We start from the raw sequence: 24,943 nt of genomic DNA on the forward strand, positions 1-24,943 counted from the left end.
TATATGGTTTTATTTTTATCCAGTTACACTTTGAAAAAAATATTAATTTACGTTATTGCATTTATTTCTTCATTTTCATTTAGTTCTTGTAATGCATAAATACATTAATGTCAAAATAGGTTTCAATAATTTTCATAATGAATAAACCATAAGTAGGCCCTGATTCAGACTATAACACACAACAGCTAAAGATAGTAGAAACATTTAGACATATATTTAAATTGTTGTTAGTCTTATTCAAAGTAAATTTTACTCCCTTATAACATTGTGAATGTGTAAATTTACAGAATCATTGCATTGTCCTTTTTTTTTTTTTTTTAATAGTTCTGTGTAAATTATTGACATCATAGGGTATCTGCTTTTGCAGTCTTAATAGAGGCTCCTAACTGAATATCATTGTTTCATCCACAACTATATATAACTGTTTTTGATTGCCACCAAAAATTAATTGAGGTGAGTAATCAACATGAATAAATTATTTCTTTATTCCAGTAAAAACAAAGCTGAAGAAGGTTAATAAAAAATTACTGTAGTTTTTATAACATAAGATGTCACTGAGTATGTTTAGGTCATATTTACAGTAACAAAAATTGGAAAATAAATATATACCATCATATAAGATAGAGAGCCGATTTGGGCATGGAAGTAACATAACCTTGTTTATCCTTGTGCATGAGGAATTTATGTAAAAGAAGACAGACTATAAAATTAGACTGCTTTTGGTTTGCTCTCTCTTTTCCACCTCCTCTATGCAACAGCAGTGTAAGTACCACTGGGCGTTATCTTTGAATATATATATACTGTATAGAAGTCGCCAGCCCAGGTTAAAATTTCTAATACGGTTTTGAGGTAGTTGGTTAATTCACCGCCGCAATCGCCACCATCTCTAGGTCATCGACTTGTGGTGATCCCTAGCGGACAAGTGTCAAACTCTTCAAACACCCCTTCCCCCTCCCGTTGAACGACCATGAGCTGCAGTGAATGATGGGTAGGGGGTGCGGGGAATGACAGCGGGCAACAATGCTGCGCTCTAACGTGTAAATAACAACTAAGACGATACAGGGCGTTACGGCAGCGCACTGCAGCAGTGAAGTTCCCAAGCTGCTCATCATACGCTTCTGAAAAACGTAGAGTAAATCCTATCCACTCGCGACTTCTATACAGTATATATATTCAAAGGTGTTATGGACCTCATGCTACAGTAAGAATACCTCTCTTACTGAATAAGTAGCAGTTCTAAGATCTTCAAACATTCTTGTTCTATTTTCACTGCCAATTTTCAGTCAAATTATATTTAAAAAATATATATAATTTATCCTTGTTAGATTAAATTATATTTTATTTAAAAAAAATTGTTTATCAATTTGAATTTTTATGTCATTTTAGTAGTGTTTCAACATGTATTTTGGTCTTACTTGGTTTTTATCACTATTCCCCTGATAAGCTTACTTCCAGCTGGTTCAAAAAAAAGAATACCTGAATAAAATAAGTAATAGAACTCATTTTAATCTCAATGTCAGTCATGTTAGTGAGGATTGAGGATGTGCTGTTTGAACTATGTACTTAAAGTAATTCTGATGCATTCTTGCAATCCACAATTTTTTCCAATGATTTTATTCCTATTCCTATGTATTGCTGTAATAACAAATGAGTAAATATAGCTTAAATTGTTTGAATTAAATTTATTTCTTATTAATACAAGTATCCAGTTGATAAAATACGACAATAAAATTAAATAAACTTAATTAAAATTATGATAAATTTTTATATTTTCCAATTTTTATAACTTCCAGATTCAGCGAAAGTTTAATTGTGTTCAGTCTCTTGCTGATACAGGGCATGCCCCATTAGTTTGGATCCAGTATTGAGACTTACGTGTTAATAAACATATAATGTACATGTAGTCATTTTTTAGCATAATTGGTTTTGGGCTTTACACCAGCTTCACTACACTGTGTATTTGCTGCATCTTAAAAACACCCAGAAATGCAAAATAATTTGTGTTTGGTTTTTTATTCTTGAACTCTAGTTTCACTTTTTATTGTGTTGGTTTACTTTGTTGATTGTAAACATTATATTATTTCTTAGTTGAATATATTCCACAAAATAACTGTTCGCGTGCTTATTTTGTTGTCATAAATAGACAATTAACGTATCATTAATTATTAAGTTTGTATAGTTTATTCAACAAATACTAAACAGTACATACATGTTTGTATGTAACAGATTAAAATCGTAAATTTTTAGCTCTGTTTTCAGAAAAAATGGATTCTATACTGTTGTTGATTTATAGTTAAACATACGTAGTTTTGTCAAAGTATTTTATTTATTTAAATTTTTTCCTGTGACCACCAACAGTCCAGGGACTTTAATGGTGGGCACGGCAAATATAAAATACACACACAAATACATAAAATAACGAAAAATAATAATAAACAAAGGACAAGACATACATACAAACAGCACATGGATAAATATAAAACATAATATGTTATTTTCAATATGATTATATGTATCTTTGTCTGTGAGATGATTACTCTTATAATAGTGTCTGTAGTGTGCATTGCTGATGCTGGACCAGTCTTTGCCTGTAACCTCTTTGTCTTTGGTTTAGGGGTTTTCTGAAATGTTGTATTTTCCTCACCAGGTTGCATTGTTTATCCTGCACACTAGCCGCTTGCACTTGCAAGGAAACAAATTAAGCTGTGTAACGCGTGGAATGCCTGTTAATTTAGATACTGTGTACAAACAGAGAAAGGGATTATTATTATTTTGTATTCCTACTGTTTGTAATCCCTTCATCCCTAATTACACAAATACATTGGTGGTCCTTTTTTTATTTTTTTTTCTGGTGGAAAAGTTTTTGTTGTGTTTACTGAGCGGTGATGTAATCACTTTGTGGTTGATTAGACGTGAAACCAAGATGAATGAAATAATAATTTTGCTTCTTAGTTACAAATATACTTGGAGTGGGTTCGACCCAGCCCTGTATTTACAAGCTTCATTAGAAAGGTAGTCTGGCTGTAAACATGCATTTTTGTGAGTTGTGTAGGAAAACCTCATCACTAAAAAACTCTCATAAGTGTAAAATATTTTTGCTGTCCCTAGAAATGAAGTAGGAACTTAATTGCTAAATTTAATATTCATTAAAAAGTTGAGATCTAACAGTAGTCATAATTTTATGTATTAAAGTCACTAATATGTATGAATATCATTAATACCTAATGAGAAATCTGATCTTATGTGTTCTCCAACATTGTAATGCAAACAATGTTCAAGCAATACATCTATTTCACAACACAATGTGGTGAAAAATATTAATGAATAATGATTAAATGAATCAAGTAGACAGTTCCGATAAAATTAGTTCATGACCACATAATATTATTAAATTGAAGTATTAGCCACCTGAAAATTTCAAAATCTTATTTCAGAGGAAATCTGATCCTATGATGTGCTACAGTAAAGGTTACGCACCAATTTTGGTTTTAATAGGAATGAGGTGACTTACAGCAGATTATTGGCCTTGTGCAGTGTCTTGCTACATCAGGGTTAGTGTGTGTGATCTTGGTTTAGGTTGCTGATTTAACATAAGGATGTGTGTCAAAAATACTGTTGTTAATAGGATGACTAGATTAAAGGACAAGATATACCAATGTACTTAACACAAGAGAGATAACAAAAATGTTGTAGATTTATACAGTCAAACCTCAATAATACAAACTTGAAGAATCTATAATTTTGTCACTTTCAATAACGAGATTTGTATTAAATATATGTACGATTACAAAATTTTATCACAAATTTATATAATTTATGAATAAAATTCAAATAAAATTAAAAATACATTTCTTGTTTAGGAGATGCATAACTCACGAAAAAAAATAGAATATGCTCCATGAAAGCTTGCATGCAATTTTATACAGCAAAATATGTACTTTTTTCTAAGAATTGTAAAATACAATTTTAGGTAGCTACATATGTGGCCATATGTATAAAAATTTTGAATCTTACTACTTTTTAACTTCTTAAGGATTTAAGACAGAAGGATAAAACAAAGATTTATAAATTACATACAAAAAAAGATATTCTATCATTTTAAAAGAATAAAATTTGTAAACTTTTTCCCTCAACCTACAATGAACAAAAGCAATAAAAATCATTATTATTTTAGTTGAAATTTACATTGTTTTACATTATTCTGGTATATTTGTAATAACCTCTTTTACTTCATGTAATTATTTAGTTTTGGAACAAAAAAAACTTTATATAAAATAATAACCATTCTTTGGAATCAAAAAAATTAGGTAGCACTTTAACTCCAATGTAATTATTTAGGGACTGTGAAGAAAACTTTGTATTAACAAGGTTTTTATTAATAAGGTTGCACCGTACATGGCCTGTTTTGTACAAATAATTATAGTAAAATGTCTTTAATCCAGCATTTTATGGCTCGGAATATTCTATGACCGGGCACCAAATTTAGCTGCTCGTGTTCAAATTTTTTCAGGTATATTCCGACTGTTGACCATGGCCGCCAAGCATATTAATTACTCCACTGCCGGTGTTTTTAAGTTTACTCAGAGTTTGTCACTACTGATGGTTTTCATTTCAGTCTGCCAGGTTACATTCAAGGTTATTTTTCCGTGATTTTGAAAAGGAGATTTGAATCACGGACGCAGCGGTTTATCAGAGAATTTAACGTAATTTTGTTCTTTCTGTTGAGCATCGTATTACTAGAGACAAGATTTTATGGTTTTATTTTTAGGCCAATTTTGTTTTTCGGGGGAGATTTATGTTTTATTTTATTTTTATTTTTTTTCTCTGCTTATTCATAAAAATAGAACAATTTTCAACAAATACGACACTTACTTGTTCATTGAAGGTTACTTTACCAAAATATTGTTTTTCTGAAGTACACATGATGCACTTTAACAATATAATAAAATGTAATAAGCATTTTTAACTACTGGGAACAATGAAAATAAATCGGCATGTATATGTGCATTTGAAAAAATTACCAATGGCCTAATGTAAAAATTAGTTACTAATAACAGTTATAATATTAAAAAAAGCAAAAATTTTTCAAATGTATTTGGTACTTACATTTTGGTACTAACTACTTGCAAAACAATGTACATTCATTGAATTTAATATATTAAATGATTAAGTTTTTGTAATCGGAGTTAAATTTTGATTAAACATTCATAAACAATATTAGCTAAACTAAATAAACCATTATTTAGTGGACATGAATTACAATATTATTTTATCATTAATATTTTCAATGAAGGTTTTTAGGTGTAATGTGGTGTTTTGACAAGTTTTTCTGTGTTATTTCAGCTTTAATGGAATTCACCATATAATCTTGTCACTACTTATTGCCACTTGTTTCAAATACCATTGTACTGTATACATATAATTTTTTGGTTTTGGCATTCTATCTCTATTGACTTTCAATAATCCAACAGAATCTGTCATTCGATGTCGCTGTGGACCTTAACTTGCCGGATTGAAGATCCTTCGCTGTGATGTGTGCCTGGAATCTAAATTGAATCTTTATTATTGAATTAATTTTGAGATTTCAGTAGTGAAATGTCTGTCATCAGTTCTAGACCAGTTTAATGTAAATTTCCATGCTTTCTTGTTCAGTGCTAATATTTTCATGTCCCAGTAGCTAGCACACTATACTTCTATTACTACAATCTGCTTCTTATATAATTTTTCCATTTGCATATTAAAGAATCAAAACCTGGCTGTCTTAGAAATCTTACAAACTAATTACATGTGTGTCTTATTTCCATTCAAATTGCTGCAATTTCCCCCGTTGCATACATAGGTGTATTTTTGTTAGTTTGAATTTTTTTATTTAATTTTTCAACCACCAAATTTTAAATAATTATTTCTAACAGTTTATTTTAAAAGTTTGTGTTTTTTATTTTCTGAAATGAAATTAGTCCTAGGAAATTTTTTTTATCGTACTTGCTAAATGTATACTATAACAAAAATTCTTTTTTTTTTCTCTCTCTCCTGCTAAATTGCTCTTTTTATATCCTCATTTTCATCATTACTAATTATTTTCTGAAATACTTAAGACTTTGGTTAATTCCTTACCCAATATAACCAATTTATGTTCTATTGTAATAGCATATTATTGTCGATAATGACATCATTGACACTTAAAGCACTACTAACATTAAAAATTGCCAGTTTCACAGTTAATTTTTAATTTCTTTAATTTTTTATTAAGTTAAGTTTATCATAATTTCTTATTTTGAGGTAATAATTGTGTTTTTTGTTGCACTGAATAAAAACCAAGTCTTCTAAAATTGTGACCATCAGTGCACAGTGGCTGTGACTGAAACCATGCAAGATCCACTCACCTCTGAACTTTAAGTTGAAAATATTTCCATTGTTTATGATGCCCACAATAATCATTGGGTCCCTCCATCCCTTTTTTGTATCATTGCATGAATTTACTTTCACCAGATTATGATATGTAATTCTTATTACATTATTTCACCTATTTCATTTTGCAGAAGAAAAAAAAATTATTTCCTTAAAAGAAATGAGATATTTAGTTAACAAGTTTGTATTTTGTGTGTTGCTTTGAGTCAGAACTTAAAATTATGTGTAACATTTTGTAGAAAGTTTTTTAACAAATTTAAATTTAAATTTTTTTTTGTCTAATGGTATTGGGGTATTGTTTACTGCTTCATTAGATAAAACATGAAATAATCTACAAGTTAAGAGCAAAAGATCTGCGTGAGAATTAGTGCGTGAGTCGGACTCGTAATTAGCCATATCTGTAGTGTATTTTATAGCGATGTGTTCCACGTTCATGTTAAGAAAGAGGGCAGCCATCAGGTGCAGTGGTTATCATAGTTTGTGCCAGATCGCTCTGGTGCGCATCCTAGATGATTTCCGGTAGCACCTGTGGTTTTCCAGAGAAAAACGAGTCCACATATAATAATAAAAAAATGTGGTTACTCTGTTATGACATTTTGATATAGATATACCGCTCATTTTGTTAACGCATCATTATTATCTCTTATTTAAACAACTCTACAGGTTATGCTCAAACAGTGATTTCAGTACGGTGCTCTGTAGTGGCTCTTTACTGCTTGTGAAAAAAGCCTCGAGTTGATCATACCTTTGAATATATATACTGTATAGAAGTCGCCAGCCCAGGTTAAAATTTCTAATACGGTTTTGAGGTAGTTGGTTAATTCACCGCCGCAATCGCCACCATCTCTAGGACATCGACTTGTGGTGGTCCCTAGCGGACAAGTGTCAAACTCTTCAAACACCCCTTCCCCCTCACCTGTGAACGAACTTGAACTGCAGTGAATGATTGGTGGGGGGTGTGGGGAATGACAGCGGGCGACAGTTCTGCGCTCTAACGTGTAAATAACAACTAAGACGATACAGGGCGTTACGGCAGCGCACTGCAGCGGTGAAGTTCCCAAGCTGCTCCTCATACGCTTCTGAAAAAGTAGAGTAAATCCTATCCACTCGCGACTTCTATACAGTATATATATTCAAAGATCATACTTATGTATCTTTGAGGCGTTAATTATCCTGACATATTTCTCAGAAACTGATGTATGGTGCTGGATTTGAAAAGCGCCCCCAACTGCCAAAGAGCATGAGAAGCACTGGTCTGCTGTGTTGAGGAACTTGCGGTGCCACCAGCCAGCACGACGTGTCTTGTGTGCAGCTGGACTGTGACGTGCTCTTGGTGTGCGTGGGCAGGCGGCCCTACACGCAGAACCTCGGCCTGGAGGAGATCGGCATCGAGCGGGACGAGAAGGGCCGCATCCCGGTCAACTCCCGCTTCCAGACCGTCATTCCCAAGTAAGCGCAGGCGTGCCAGCGATTCCCTTCGCAGTTAACGCTTTTGCAAATGCTGTTTCAGAAATTGTGATTTAAAAATTGGTTTTTGGGCATGTACAGTTTGTCCATAAAAAGAATGGCCCAGTTATAAAATTTTAATATTATCAACTGTTAGCTTTGGGGTGTGCTGGTTCAAGGTCACAATTAAAGAGTATTTCAAACAGTTTCAGATAAAGCACATGTGCGAGTACTGCTTTGTTGTTTTCTCCCTTGTAGCGCCACCTGCGTAAAATGGTGACTCCCAAGTGTAAATTGCTTTGTGTTCTGCAAATTTTTTAAGAGTAAATCTGTAATTTCAGTTCAACGCACGTTTTGTTTAAAGTTTAATTGTGATCCCCCAAAAAACATCTGCCGATGGTATAGGTAGGGACACCAGTATTAAGCGATTTCATTTCATGTCAAGGTATTTCACAAAACACTGTAGCTTTTTCTAAGGGTCTTGGCAAATTGTGAGGGTGCAGCAGTACGGTGACCACATTCTCATTGGCCCTGTCAAGAGCGGGATGACACCTCTCACTGATCTCAGCCAATAACCACAGGAGAAAAGCTACAGTATTTTGTGAAATACCTTGACACAAAATGTATTCGCGAAATACAGGTGTCCCTAGGTATAGGCAATTAGAGACGATAGAGCTCTTTTTCGCTGATGTCCACATTCTCCTGACATAATGCTGTGATTTTTTGTTCCTTTGGGGCTTTATAAAAGATTGTGTCCACGTTCTGCCACTATCTAATGATTTGCCATAGTTAAGACACAAAATTACTCCGTACTTGTTAACCAAAGCATGGGAAGAATTGGACTTAAGGTCTGATATGTGCCATATAAGTAAAGGTGCATATATTGAATATTTGAGGGAAAAAAATAGGTTAGTTTACCTTCAATTTGATATATGATTGGTTGTAAATACTCTAAATAAAATTGATATAATATACCAGTAAAACTTCAAAGTCAATTTTGTTATAAAAAAACAGGAAATTTCAGTGTTACTGTTTTTATTTCTATTGTGTTTATTTTTAAAAAAATGTGTATTATTAAATTTAACAGATATGAAACTAAAATATTTCTTAATACTTTTTCCACCAAAATAGTCTTGTAATGACTTAATCAGAAAAATAAAAATAAATCGGTATATTTATGAGTGTTTGAAAAAATGTGTTAATGTTTTTCATGCAAAATATATATCTTAAGATATGCAAGATCAAACAATATATTAATTATTTCCAATCCACGTTTAGTTTATACGTTGTTGTACAAAAGTCATTTTAAATACGTAATCAAGGAATTTACAATAATAAAAGATAAAGTTGTTGGAGTTTGAGTTAAGTTTTGTCAAATAGTTAATTGATTAAATTTTTTGTTTACAGTACACTGCTAAATGGTGTATTACTTGCATTTGTGTGTTATGTGTTGTCTTGTATTGACATGTTTTGCAGTGTTATTTCCAATTATCAGCCCTTCAGTATACGTTAACTCCATGTGACCAATAAAAGCTGAGTGTTTGGCAGTGGTGGTAGCCATGTTTGTTTATGTTTTAAATAAGTCAAATATTGTTTTAAGTATAAGAATCTCTAGTTTTCTATAGTTACTTTGTGGTTTATTTTTATTATATGTGTAAATCCTGGCCTTGTTTTGTTCTGTGATCCCGAAAGATAATTTTTTCAACTTTAATTATTCATAACCGTGAAGTGAAATCCCTTTGGTTGCAGTTTGTTATATTTCCACGCATTGTAAAACAGGCCATAGTGTACTAGTATCCAGTCGTGCTGGTATTATAAGGAGGCTTGTTGTCACAGCATCTTCGCCATCGGGGACTGCATCCACGGACCGATGCTGGCCCACAAGGCGGAGGATGAGGGCATAGTGTGCGTGGAGGGCATTGCTGGCGGCCCCGTCCACATAGACTACAACTGCGTTCCCTCCGTCATCTACACCCACCCGGAGGTGGCCTGGGTTGGTCGCACCGAGGAGGATCTCAAGAGCGAGGTGCGTGCTTCCCCCTCCCGCGGCCGCTGCTTACTTCCTCCCCAGCGCCGGTCGAGAGGCCACCTGACTCTGAGCAGTGCTGCCGTGATTATCATTACTGTTTTACACGTGCATTCACGCAACCACGGAGTGTTGTTTGTTCACTTTGAAAAACAGAGAAACTGAATGACACATCTTTAATATTGTGTGGATCAGCATTTCGTACAGTAAAATAACTTGTGTAGCTAATGTAACAAGTAGGTAAACATTTTTGTAAAGTACGTAACATAAGAAATACTCTCAGTATTTATTTATTTTTTTAATGTTGTTTCAAAACTTTTGTTATTTTCAAATTGATGTCTTGTTACTCGATGGGATTGAATGTGTTACATAATAGGCCTGTACGAGTATCAGTTGTTAGGTTCAAATTGAATACGAATACAAATACCAAATCATTTTCGAATACAAATATAAAATTCAAACAGTAAGAATGAGAATTTAAATCCCATTATAAAATATTTTTCACATCATGTAACAAATTTATAGGGAAAGGAAAAGTAAATGTGTAATATAGCGGCTCCTGGGCAAAATCAAACAAATTATACTAAAGTGAAAGGTTGGTTAGGTTAAGTCAGCTAGAGAACAGGCTTCTCTACCATCTCTAAGAGATTTTTCGTTTAATTTATCAATGCTCCCACATCAGAAAGTGGGACGGGTAACATTAGTTAGTTAATACAGAAACTATTTATTTCAAAGCGAATTCAAAGCTATCTTTAATTTATAAATTGTTTTTAGAGAGCCAAGACTAAAAGGGAAAAAAAATTAGATTTGAGTAATTACTTTAGTTTAGTGAGGTGCCTGAATCTGTCCAGTTTATACACAGGTGTAGAGTACTTTTTAAAACAATACAAATGGAAACAGTAAAAAGTTGATTATTTAAAAAAAAATTCAATAGCTTCATAAGATAGTTTTCACATAAGTGTAGTTTTCACATAACTGTAGTTTTCACGTAAGTGTTGTTTCCTTTGCAGGGTGTTGAATACAAAGTCGGGAAGTTTCCTTTCGCAGCCAACAGCAGAGCGAAAACCAACAACGAGACTGACGGCTTTGTCAAGATCCTGGGGGATAAGGTGACAGACAGAATCCTTGGGGCACACATCATTGGACCAGTAAGTGTAGCACCGTGGTCAGGGTTTTGTTTTGGTTGCTTTGAAATTGCGTTTTCCAGATTCCTACTGAAGTTAAAAATATATCCTTAACTGTGTTAATATCAAGTGGCTTTATTGGTAAGTAGTTCAGCGCCATTGTCCGGAAGCCATTGACAAGTTTTTAACTATATTATTTGTTGCAATAGAGAAATTTACAATAATTTATTAGTTATAAATTTTAAAGGGATTTGTTAATATCCCCATTAAAATGCAAATTGTTTGTGTGATGATATACAATATATCTGAGTGGAGCAATTTAACGTAAAACTACTTGGGATGTGTGAATGATTCATAAACATGATTGGTTGCAAATAGCAATTAATATAATATTCACATTCAGAGGTCAAATATCAAATATAAAAATTGTGAATATTTACAAGCACCTTTTTCTTCTTCTAGTGGTTCAAGTTTTTTTTTTTTTTCACCCGATTTTAATGTTGTAATTTTTAATCTATCACTATAGCCATATTAATGTGTATTGCAATGCATGTTTAAAAAGTTTATCCCGAGAAATTAAAATTAATCGTCTTAATTAAAAAAAAAACACCACTGTAGCTTGACAGTAGTAAATAAACACAATGCTATTTCCAAATTATACAGAACATTAGCAACCACGCCAACACCTATCATATTTTTATGAACGTTTTCTATCATTTGTATAATATTAAAATAAATACTCAAAACTTTTAATTTGGGTACTATAACCTTTTCTGTTTTCTTTTGATTATCACGGTTAATCATGTAAGTTTGTCCGGCACCGCTGGTTTAGATTAAAATATATTTCCCGTTTTTGCTCTACTTTTTTTTGTTTAACTATTATGTATTGTGGTAACCAAAAGGAACAACAACAATTATAAAGTCTTCAATCTGTCATGTTGTTTTTATGAACAAAATTTGTGCGTGGTTTGCTGCCACATAAGAAATGCTGTTAACTGAGCCACAAATTTTTAGTAGCTTCGTTGATTACAGAAAAAATTTATGAAAACCTGACATGGTACATGGATTCGGAGGTAATCTTTATCTATGCATTTAGTCAACCATTGTCCTTGGGTGCTGGCTAGGCCTAACCACTGTTGTGTTCGTTACAAACTTGAAAACTGAATTATATTTTTAAAATGAAGTTTATCGAAGTCATTACCATAAATGGATACTGGGCAAAGTGGTGGAGAGTCAGTTTATAAGAGTTTGAAACGTGACAAAATGAAATAGTTCTGAAGAAAAAAATAGTGTAATCTTTTACTTCTTTACCAGTTACAAGCAAATAGCATAATGTTAAATTTGCCACTTCTGTTGTGAAAACACCAACAGGTAGCGTATTTTAAATAATACTTTACACATTTTTTGAACATGTTATTGTAGTAAAATATATCTAAGGTTACTATTTTATTTTTTAATTTATTTCAATTCACAGTTAATTTGAAGTAGAACCAAACACAATTTTGCTGAGTTTGCAGTTATGTATGAAATGATATCAAAAACAACTGAGAAAAATTGATTGCCATTACTTTATTTTTTAAATTTGTCAATTTGTTTAGTATTATTATAGTTTAATTAGCATTCAATAATTTCTTAAACCACATTTAAGGTAAACATTCGGACACAGTGGTGTCTAGTTTCTTTCAAATTAAGTTTCAAGAACAGCTAATGTTGCTGTATAAATGAATTCAGCCTTGCTACCTAAAACTTAACATGTGAAGGTGGTTTATTCAGTTGTATTCTGTATGGTAATGCACCAAAGCAAAATATGACATCTGTTTGACTTAGAAACTATGTATTTGCATTTGGTTTGAAAATGTTACTATTCAATTCGAGAAAATTTAATCACCAAAATCCACTACTCGCACACGTCTAAAACTTACCGTACGTTTTTGTCCTGTGTTTAAAAATTCTAGTTGTTGTTCTGCTGCGTCGAGGAACTTGAAACTGGTGCCAGGCCTGTGTGTGACCCGGCGGCACGGCTGCCGTGTGGAGATCAGGTGTGTGATGTGTGCGTGCGTGTGTGTTTGCAGGGCGCGGGGGAGCTGATTGCAGAGGCGTGCCTGGCGATGGAGTACGGAGCCTCGTGCGAGGATGTGGCGCGAGTCTGCCACGCCCACCCGGTAACCAGACCTTCCTGTGCCCTGCTTGTTGTCGCTCGCAGTGAAGACACCTCGTCCCAAAGCTAGATGGTGTCACTCTCAATCATGTGGAGCCGGGTTGGAATCCTGGTCTATAGTGCTGATGTTCGTTTTCTGTGGTCTTCCGAAGAAAAAAAAAACTCGTCAAATTGCTGGGATGGTTCCTGACATAAGGCCATGGCTATATCTTCCACAGTAGCCTTGATATTGTAGTTTTTGTCTGTCTATAATGACATGCTGATGAAACTCAAAACCACAATAAGTAGACCCGAAATTAATAAAACTAATTTCCTTATCTTTCAGGAAACTTATTTTTTATGGAGGAAGAAAGATTTTAAAGTAGTGATTACACATAATTAGAGATGTTATTTGCCATTACAGGTTTGATGCTTTCGTTGTTGTCATTAACTTAATGGTATTCTGAAAATAATTCACTAAATTTTGGAAATATAATAATAATGATCATAACCCTGAAATGAGAATATGTACTTTTTTAAGTGAAACTTCTTTGCTGAGAGAGCTACAATTTTTGAGTGTTATGAAAATTACGATGGCATGAGGAGAATAGTTAAGTGCAGGGTGGGGGAACCGGTAGAGGAGGTGAGTGCATCATCGCCGATGCCACTCCAACGCATGCACTAGTGGTCGAATGGGAAAATGGCAAAAGGGAGGGTATAGGCACGTAGCGGAGCATGCTATATGCTAAGTTGAGTTGTAAAGGCCAGAAGGTGAGACAACAGGGGTAGAAATAACGCAGCAGTGATGCTACTGAATTCTCGTAATGCTGCTTGTGTTTGTCTATTCCTCGATTTTTGTAACGGCTAATGATTAACGCTACCACATTAATTTTATTTTGTGTAAAGTATCTAAAATTTATTTATTCATGTGGAAAAGAGTTATTGATTTGTGCAATTAGTGAATAGTGTGATTAAAAATGTAAATAATTTATCTCTATCTATACGCTATACCTAATAAACAAGAAGTATCACTTCTGTCACACTTGGACTCCATGGACACACTTTTTTTGTTTGTTTTAACTCCACCTTCATTTGAAAGTTCTTTCTTTTGCCTTCTAACACACTGGTGGAGAAAAGAGATATTTTTTGAGAATGTGTTGTTTTTGTTGTGTTTCAGACTTGTTCGGAGGCCTTCAGGGAAGCCAACCTTAGTGCATTTTTTGGCAAAGCAGTCAACTTTTAACAATTGAACTGTTTGTTTTTGCACCTCAAGTTACATTTGTCCTCACTTCTGGTTTATGTGCTCGTTTTGCTTTTTCGTCCAATTCTCGTAAAGAGTGATAGCCATTTCCCAGCAAGCAAGGAACAAATTTTGTTTCCTGTAAATAAGTGAAAAATAAAACTAAAGTTTTTGCTTGTATAATAAATTTTACATCATATGTCTTAGGTGATAAGAAAATATACTTTAAGAAAACTGTTTAGTGTCCCAAGACTAGCCACATTCTGATAACTTATTGTAAATAAATTGTTACTTTTTAACTGTAGTTTTTATTATTGTGTTAGTATTAGTTCACGTGCATATAATTTTTTTGTCAAATCACTACCATTATTTTGTAAACATTTAGGTGGTACCAAAATGATATTAAACATATTGTTGGGAGAAGAAACTTGTTTTTAAAATTTAATTAAATATTTTTTTTTATTTATTACTCTTATTTAAATTCTGGCAACAAATAATTAATGAAATATCACTGGGGTGTTTCCAGGGGTTAATAAAATAAGGGTTTTATGTTCTATTGGAAGCGGTAAGGCTTAAAGTAATGGGGCCCTAATTGTAGTGTTTCAGAACCAATTATTGGGTAAGAACCTAAGGAATGACCTTGTGCTTGTAAATTTGAAAGCTATGATGGTAGATAAAATCCGTTATTGAAGAGATGGATTGCGAAAGGCATGGTAATTAAATGACAAAAAAATTTTAAGTTTCAATTTTTTTCTGTCTTTTTTTTTGCCTATTTAACATAGCTATTGTATGCTTATTTATCAAATTTATGAAAATAAAATTAGTATACAAGTGGATTTTAGCCCATTTAATTTTGGTGGTGCTGTTAATATACCGTGTTTTATCGCATAATCGCCGCACGCGCATAATCGTTGTACCCACATTTTAGGGCGTCAAAATTTGGATTAAAAAAATCTCTCGTGTTAAAGTAGCATGACGTTTTTGGTCCCGCAATTAAATTCCGATCTCTTTACGTAGGTATTTTTACCGTTTAATGTATCTTAGTGTATAAATCTAATATTTGTTCGGACATTACCACTTACGTATTTAATTAACGGAAATATGAAGTCTGAAATGTAAATTTTCTTTTAAGATGTTTTTAAATGTTATAACCTTTATCTGTTCACCTGCGTCGCCCTCTGTGTACCGCTTATAAAAATGTAGCCAGAGCTAGTTGGCATCATTCATGTTTGTTTATGTTGCTTCCCGTATAGAGCGCGTGCACGTAGTCGAATATTGATATCTCGCCAATTGCATGCAACGCACGCTCTGTGTCGAGTGCCGAGTTAACTACATCACTCTTTCATGGTAAGTGTGTACTACGACGATAGTTACGTGTTAGTTCAGGCTCGCATTCGGGTCCCAGATTTTGTATTTCTATTAAAGTTGAAGAAAGGTTTTTGTTGCATTAATTATTAATTTAAATTGTTTGGCGGGTTTTTTGAACTCTACTTTTTAAATAAACGTACTTTCCATGAACTGGGTTTTGTTTTTATAAATAACTTTACCGAACAAAAATTTTTATTTTTCATAATAGTCTCACCCCTACTTTTCAAACTTGATTTTAGTATAAAAGGTGCGACGATTATGCGATGAAACACGGTAAGGAGTCTGCCTAGTCAGGAGTTAATTTGTGTTAGTGAAGTGGGATGATAAGTGCAACTCTCGCTGTTGTTTCTAGTGCGGTGTCATTTCTAAGTGTTAGGTTCCGAACTGGTATGCTTTCTTCTCATCGTCCATACTGCAGCTATGATATTTAAGTGATGACCTTAACATTTTATGCATTGAAATTAAGACCAAGGTTTAGTGCTTGTACTTAAATGTTTTTAAGAACTTATAAGGTTCCTACTTGATAATTGCAGCATAGTCCTACTAATCCAAATTAATTGGGACAGAGACTTGTTTGGATTACATATTTTCGGATTAGCCGATTAATTTTTTAATGCAACAATGTGTAGTAAAATACATCTCTTCAAGCATTACAATGTAAAACAGCCTGTAACACTTTTAAATGCATGAAATCACTAAATATGATGATAATTGTCAAGTCATCAAAAATAATTTTTAAAATACAAAATTCAAGGTTTTGAATTTATTTTCATTCTAAACTCGTTAGGATTAGCGGGTTTTCGGCTTAGTGGGACTCAACTGTATTATAAAATTACTGTTTTTTTATTATCCCAAAAAATAGTTTATATCTCGTTGGTTCTTCAGAAGCTATGCACAGGATGTGCGCCCACATGGGCAAGACCCTTAAGCCGGTGTGCGTAGCACTGTAACGTAAATAGTATCAGTAATGGTTTGGATTCCAATTTTCTCAAATCCATATCCTGAATTCTGAATCAAATATAGTACGCTAAATCTACCACTTGAATCTGAATCTTGGTTTCAAGGGTCAGGAATAAAGTTATATATGAGCAAACAAAAACAAGAAATTTAAAATAGAAACACTCGGTTATTAATTTTTTTTTATTTTTAAAATAAGAGGATATTTACATGTTAAGGATATTTTCTTTTATTGACAAAATGTTTCGTAAAAACTAAATGAATATTTCCAGACCATTCATTGTAGCTGGTTACAGATAAAAAAATACTTCTTTGATATCTTCTGTAGAGAGAAATAATGTAGTCCTTGCCAAGTGAGCTGCTGCTAAGATTTGAATTTCTGAACGTCTATTTATTCCATTTCTCTTAAAATCTTTTTACTCAAACATAAAATATAATGAATACTAAATATGTGCTGGTATTAGGTCGGGGTAATGACATTCACCTGGAACTTAAGTTTGGGATGCTAAAGAAAACAGGCATCAAGTGTGTGAAATAAAATTATACATTGTTTCACAGACAAAGAAGAGTGGTGTATTTTTATAATTTTTTTCCTTTGTGCTTTTGGTTTTAAAATACAATAATTTGGTATTGTGTATGTAGGAGCTGTGAAATAACCAAATTGTGCAATGGAAGACTTGAAATGGGGCGGAGCCAAGCATTCCAAGTAATGGCCAGTTGAAGCGCCACTGTCAACTGTGGGACATAGAATGTAAACAGTCACTGATAATGGAATAAGCTACGCATGTTGAAAGAGTTCTCATTGACAAAATCATAAAATCCTTATTTGAATTCATATGAAGTTTTATATGGATTTAGCCTTTTCGAGGACTCTGGTACTAATAAGTAAGAGGCTTAAAAAAAGAGTTTTTCCATCAATGATTTCATGTTTCTTCGTATTATAAAGATGGTCAGTGACACGCAGTAAGAAAATTATTTTGAAAGCCTATTGCTATCCATGGCAAAGAAAAGAAAATGAAAAAGACTTATTTATTTTCACTGAGAGGAAAATCCTAATGGTTTTGAAATCCCTCGAGCATACTATGTGTTAAAGCAGAACACACAGTTTTTATTTAAGTTTTGTGCGGAAATGTTGCAGTTTTTATGTGTATTACTGCATGTGGAAACAGTTGGCTGATTACTAAAAAGAATAGTTTACTGCAAAATAAATTGCTGGAAAAAAAACCCAGAAAAACCATATGCCATCTACAGTAAATTTATCCTTAAAACAAGCAAAAAAAAAATTATTTTAAAGTACATATTACTTAACATGAAATCAATTTATAATGGCTTCAAGAACTTGAGTTCCATTATTTTAATGTAGTATTTTTATCTTTAATATCTTGAATATGCGTATTCTTCTTCACTTCTATACAGTTAACTTCTGATAACTCAAAAATGTTGCCTGCTCTAAATTTGTTTACTGAAGAGTGTATGTTAACACAAAAAGATTTTTTTACCCCATTGTGCACTTGAAGGCACCCACGTATTTCAGAATAGTCACTGCCTTCCCATGAAAAAAAAAGGGGGGGGGGGGGGGAGGAATTTTTGAGAACTTGTAATGTTCTTTGATTTCCCTTCAAAAATGACACTTTGAAATTTCTACTGGGTTCTGAAATAGATTACTTAATAGTGATGTAATATTCCAGACCTCTGACTAGCTCAACATTGGTCTAGAGTGCACATACATGAACATTTGAAGAAATTTGTTGGATGATGAAAAAATATAAGTTCAAAAAGGAGCTTACTGCTGATAATTGATTACTGAAATAACGTCTTGAATTTTAACTGGGTTCTTATTTATTAATTCTTCACGAAAACTCTCAATTCACAATGGTCACCATCTTCCGGCCATCAAAACAAGTACATGTCAAAAAACTAATTCATCGCACAAAACAACTTTATTTACTCAAAATAGATTTACTGTCCATTGGTTGCTGCCGAAAATTGAAAATTATATTGTTCGAAATGAAATCCAGTACTTGCTTGCAACTCAAGGTACAAGCCGAAGGACTCCGTCCTCATTACGATGAAGACATTACTCAATCATGGTTTTGGCCTATTACCTGCAACTGTGGTCGAATTAATTCTAATTAAATGTCCAAAAAGGTTTAAGTTTCCATAGTCTGGACCACAGTTGCAAAATTCTCTCTTAAGCACATTAATATATTAATTGTGAACCATTGCCCGACATGCAACCTAACAATACTTCATACAAACTCCAGGGTTACCCTTTGACCTACATGAGAAAAAAGGATGCTCATGTGACATAATCACTGACCAATGAAACAAAATACAGAAAAAACTACTCATCCACCCTCAGCATGTTCTTAAGTGCTTTTTGTAGAGATACCCCACTCAGTTTTTAAATTTAATTTAAAACAAACTCTTCACACCGTATGTGTGGCCAGGTATGCAGGGCCCTTAATGGTATAGTTTGTAAGTATTAAACTGTACACAGATTACACGACACATCTTCAGAATACATCCAACATTTGCACTTTGTTGGGGAGAACGCTAAGCCGAGCAGGAGGGATGCTTGAATAAATGGTGTGAGCAGACGGCAGTTGAAGAATGGAAGAATTTGCACCTTCTTCGTGCACCACTGGCTGTTCACCTTCGTGCTCCCCCTTCCCTTCTCCCTCCCATCTTCACAGTCTTCACAAGCCGGCCACCCCTGATCCCATTAACAGTTAGAACTATTAAGTTGATTTTCCCACAGCGCATCTCTGAGAACATAAATTTGGCATGCAGCATGTTGAATCACGAGTGGTCTGCAACGAATCTAATAGCCAGGATTGTTTTTGAAGGCCCCCAAATCTTGTATTTAATGAAAAAATTCACTAAACAAGTTTTGTGATTTTATTTTTAACTCTGCTATTCATGTTTAATATTCCGGTATTGTCTGCAGCACACACGCTGCAAGTAAAATAATTTTGATCACATAAGTATTATATATTATATCAGTCCATAAAAGACTGAAATCAGAAGATAACACAAAATATAAAATACATAGGGACAGGATTATATAGTGAATTGAGATAAACCCAAAATAACACCAAAAAGCATGCCAAACATCGCATAACATTGAAGTGCAACACCATATAGCACTAAAATGCAAGTTATATCTTGGAATTAAGTAGCATTTAACCAAAATTTATTTCAAATCATAAAAAAAGGAACCCATTAATGTTTTAAATTCAATGAATGTCGTTATTTCCAGACAAGAAACTACACCAAAGTGCATTGATCAGAATAAGTGGTTTAATTTGTTTTATTGTGCATCTCTAATTTAATCATGTACGTATAGTGTGTGTTTTAGACCAATTCATTACAAATGATTTTATCATAATATTCAAGCAAAAGAATTTAACCATTATTTTGGTGGAGTATGTATTAGAAAATAGCTTTATAAAAATAAAATTAATAACACCAAAATCCTCTGTTTTAGAAGTGCCACACTGACTGTAAACCTTACTTTTGTAACATGCTAACACATAATTTAAATATTGTTCATAGTGGAATTATTCCTTATTTCTAATTATTGACTGTTTGTAAGTCATTGTTTAATGTTCATACTGACTAAAAAATAACAAATGATTTGAACAATTTATTGGTGAAAGTTTCATTTACTTGGGAAAAATATCTATGATGTTAGTGAGGCAAAAAACAAAACCCTTGAAATGTATATACATATGATGTACCTTTAAGCTATATTTATTTGACTACCACACAAGTTATATGCAGGTTGAGTTTTCTAAGTTAAGATTTAAGTTTTATTTTACACCAATTCTTATGTTTCTAATATGTACACAATTTTGGAAAGCAAAATTAAACTATCTGTGTTACTTATTACTGTTAAGTGTAGCTATGGTGACAAAATGTGAAATTTCTTTATTCAAATCAAGAGAAACAATTTTTGAAAAGTTTCTTATAAAATACCTAATTTTCTATTTTTAAATTAATTTTATAGATCTTTTCATACAGCACATAACTGACAACTATTTTTACATGGGTAGTTGATTTAAAGCCATCTTTTTCTTCAGACTTCTTGAATTGGCTATCTTTGACCCTTAAAATCTGTTGGCCAAAACAACAGACTATAATAACATATTCAGAAAAGTTCTAAATCACTTATAAGTTTTAATAACATGTATTTTATGGTGGAAAAATTATATCACTACACTACTGTCAACATAAGGAGCATAGTTTGAAATTGTAACATAATTAGGTAGGTACTTAAGTTTCACTTCATGCATAGTACTTTTATATTTATTGATAAGAAGAATCTTTGCCACCATGTCACATTTAATTGTGACTGAAACTAGCAGATTGCAGGGTAAGATATTAAAATTAACCTCCTCGTGAAAATGTTGTAATCTACAAATATGTAATAACATTTGTTCTGTATTTGTACTAAATTTTAGGGAGTTTTACTCTTTCAAAATATATTACAGTGGTACTCGTAGTTTATAGAAGACTGTTTCTTTATCCAGAGGAGGTTTCACCGTGATGCTTTGGCAAATACAGTTTGAACTTGGCGCCACTCGCGCTACAAAACAGCTGTTGGCCGTTCGTCGGACCCGTTACAAGGACGCCACGGCGGTAGCCAACAGGCAGACGCTTCGTGCGTGACGAGACAAACGCTAACGACATCTGTGGCACTACAGGATAACTACTCATTTGCCTGTGTGCGTGCTGAATGGTAGTGTTGTGGTGTGTGTTCTCGTGAGGGTTACGATGTAAAGTGCAAGTGATATTGATTTTTCGTAGTGTGCTATGAGTGATTGAACATAATACGACGCTTCTATAGTAATTATAATGTGGACACCTACAAAAACCAAGAAATATGGCGTGGGTGAGTTAACTGTTTTTTTAACTAATTGTCTTTTCGTGATGTATTTCTAAAATTCTCATGAAACACTACTGTCAGAAAGGTTTTCGGCATTTATTACATTTACTTATAGGTCGTTTATTCTCTAGAAATCAAAGCACGCTGTTTTAATGTTATTGCCAGTTGTGCTTAGTAGCAGGTAAAAATTTTCCGTGAAGCACTGTTTACGTAGGTATGACTTTCAGGTGATACGAGGCAATCTCTTTAGGCACTTCAGTTCTTAAATATCTTAGTGTTTTATAGTTCGTCAGTAAATTCGTAATTAAAAAACTTAATGTGATTTCATTAAAATTTGGGCTTGATTTCCTAATGATGGTTCTTGTATAATGTTCAGAATTAAGAGTTTATTAAGTAATTTTTAATATTTAACGAAGTTAATTATTTGCTTAAGTAAGCTACGTACGAAGCAATTTTAACTGAATTGTTTGGTGTGTAGGCCTATAAATTTGACTCATGAATAGGATCCGGTGAATAAAAAAAGTAGCGTATCTGTAAATAAAATTGGGTAGATATAATTTTATTACAATGTTATTTGACAACTGTTCTCAATAAGGTTTGGAAAGAATAATCATTTTTATCCAAGGTTAGGTTTAATTCTAAATAATGTCGATTGCTTAAATTTTGCATCAACCGTTGTTTCAGGTCGTGCTGCGTTATAAATCAGTCATGAGACGAATAAATCAATGATTTTTCTCCCTCTTGTGTAGCTTTGCACGCATCCTTGACCTGTGACTCTAATGTATCACTATTTAGCAACTGCCCTTCCCAGCGCCGTGCAAGTTGTTTACGTAGTCACGTTGGTTCATTCATTAGCACCGATGTATCACCGGTCAGCTGATCAGGGCCTATAGCTGCTCCAACTCGTCCGACGTACTGCTGTTAATAGTTTTGTTGCAGTGGCTTTGAGAGAATTACTGTAGTATTTCCTATTTACTGTTTTTTTTAATATTAATTATCCTGTGAGTCCGTACAAATCATATTAAATAACATAAAGTATTTCTCACATGTTGTAAGAATATTTAACTGTAAAATTAAAAACGTGACGCAGAATACTTCCCAGAAAATGTTATTCGTTCGTGGGATAAACTACCAACAGCAAATAACAAAATTAATATCTTGTAAAAGCAGTGGATTGTTACAACAGGAGGCGTTCGAATTACGAAGTTTGATTCCTTAAATTGTATTAACAATTTACCATTTTGTCTTCTTGAAAAAAAAAATTATACTTGTATCACAAACAAGAAGAGTGTACCCTCAAATAATTATTGCAGTCTTTCAAGTTTCAGCGTGTATAATCGGAAATGGAAGCAGAATTTAGAAACTAAAGAGCCAACTCAGTGAAAAAGACCGAGTGAAAACCGTAAAAAACGAAACGATAAAGGAATTAATTATTTTATTACCTCTCGTTTTTGACGTAATTTTGACCTGCAGACTCATAACTTCTCTTCATTAACAAAAAATTATTTTAAACCGATAGCTACGATATGATCACTATTTTCGGTGGGGAAACATTTTGGCTGAAACATTATATCAAAGCCGTGTTCTACTCAATAGTTCACTTTAAAAAAAAAAAAAAAAAAAAAAAAAAAAAAAAACCTTCCATTTGGAACGTTGCAATTGCCATATGTATTCATATTGCACTCACTGCTTTTCTCAAAGTAAGCCGTTAGCTACAACTTGAATTCATAAAAAAAAATTGGTTGTCTGTAAAGTCTGTTTACGGACGATAGTTTAACGTGACAACATCATAACAAAACATTGATGAAATGATTGCATACTTTTATGAATAAAATTGAATCATTTTTATTTTAATAATAAAAGAATAAATACTTGAAATTATACTAGTAATCAGATTTTTAAAATGCCGAAATTGTTGTAATAAGCAATGAAAACCACATTAACTTTTCGTTTAAATATAATTTTGAACAAGTTTTCATATAAGTAAAGTGTAATCAAATATATAACATAACCTATTATTACTGCACTCGCCGACAGATGCTACTTTTTTTAATAATAAAAGAATTAATACAGCGTAACGAAACAATGTGCATAACGGGACACTTTTTCGTGCGTGCAGCCGGCGTTCATCGATTTATTAGACGTCACGTCAAACACTTGAAATAATAACGGCTACTTAAATAACCTTCATTTCCTAAATAAATAGTTTATTTGAGTCATTGATTAATAGGCTAACAAAAATAATGGTACCGTATACATTTATTATAAGTTATCTGTTTGGTACTTTTAGTATTAGAAGTTGTGATTTACCGCGGAAATCTGTAGTGCCAAGATAGTTGTTTAACACTGTAATTGTGTTCCTATGCTAATCGTTGTAAGAAGTATTTGTATAATGGTGTAGTTATAGTCACGACAGTAATATTCTATAATATAATTCTATAATACAGCAGCTGTGTTCCCTTTGTGAGGAACGGGCTTCTTTCGTAGAATCGGAGCCAGTGACTTAGAGACCCAAGAATCCGCGCTGTAATATGAAGAGAGGCTAGAATGTGTACCACTATACAATTTAAATACGTTTTCATTTGATCGTTTGAAATTTTTACTAGCTTTAAAGGGGAAAAAAAACAGGATTTAAAAATGACCCAATCACATGCAATCCGGACGGTAGGTAACACTGTGGCAGCAGCCAATGCAGTATGTAAAGCCATGCACTGTATGTTTCGCGAAAAGATGTTTAGACCAGCTGTGTGTTAAAACTATGTAGCATTGTCTGTGTTTCGTGGTTGGCTGGGTTTATTTCAGGTGCTTGTCCACTGACGGCACACCAATCATAGCCATCCAGTGCGGAAGCGAACGCTTTCTGAATGGGGCGGCCGAATAGGGCAATGGTTCTCTTGCAGGCAGCAACCAGTTACAAAGGAACACTCGCTAGCGCAGGCATAATGAGTAGAGACCTGCAAAATTCGCGGATTCATTCGGTGATAGGCTAGAATTCAAACACATATACCTCTTAGATAATTTTGCTATTGGCTTACTGTTCATCTGGACGAATCTCAACCAGTTATAAATAGAAACTGGAAAAATTCGCGCTTTGGATGACCTCTAGGATAGACTCCACCATCCTCTACACACTCGGGCAAATTCCACCTGCTCATTGGCTACTGACTCGTGACACCTGTCGACTGGGACGCTTGCGATTCGATACTTTTTTGATTGAAGGTTTTTCATTGGCTCAAAGTCCTTCAGATAAACTGTGAGCCAATCAGAGAAGCAACATAAAGGAACAGTTGTTTGGATTCTATCATATTGTGAAATGAATCCGCGAATTTTTCCGGTCTCTAGTTAT

General features: G+C 33.4%; 2 protein-coding genes across 3 annotated transcripts in view; both read left to right on the forward strand.

Annotated features, from left to right (window-relative positions):
- Positions 1–14,808, forward strand: part of LOC134533851 (dihydrolipoyl dehydrogenase, mitochondrial) — a 32,182-nt gene extending 17,374 nt beyond the window's left edge. For both annotated transcript variants that reach the window (XM_063371546.1, XM_063371545.1), the window contains 5 exons: positions 7,721–7,857; positions 9,691–9,880; positions 10,891–11,028; positions 13,077–13,166; positions 14,319–14,808. In XM_063371546.1, coding sequence (XP_063227616.1) covers positions 7,721–7,857; positions 9,691–9,880; positions 10,891–11,028; positions 13,077–13,166; positions 14,319–14,384 — 621 coding nt within the window. In that variant the 3' untranslated portion in view covers positions 14,385–14,808. The remainder of the gene's footprint in view (positions 1–7,720; positions 7,858–9,690; positions 9,881–10,890; positions 11,029–13,076; positions 13,167–14,318) is intronic.
- Positions 14,809–21,429: 6,621 nt separating this feature from the next.
- LOC134533853 (dedicator of cytokinesis protein 3) overlaps positions 21,430–24,943 on the forward strand; it is a 286,469-nt gene continuing 282,955 nt past the window's right edge. The window contains exon 1 of the mRNA XM_063371549.1: positions 21,430–21,603. Within this exon, the coding sequence (XP_063227619.1) occupies positions 21,567–21,603 (37 nt within the window). The 5' untranslated portion in view covers positions 21,430–21,566. The remainder of the gene's footprint in view (positions 21,604–24,943) is intronic.

This window comes from Bacillus rossius, chromosome 7 (assembly GCF_032445375.1).
Source record: "Bacillus rossius redtenbacheri isolate Brsri chromosome 7, Brsri_v3, whole genome shotgun sequence".
Classification (NCBI taxonomy): domain Eukaryota; kingdom Metazoa; phylum Arthropoda; class Insecta; order Phasmatodea; family Bacillidae; genus Bacillus; species Bacillus rossius.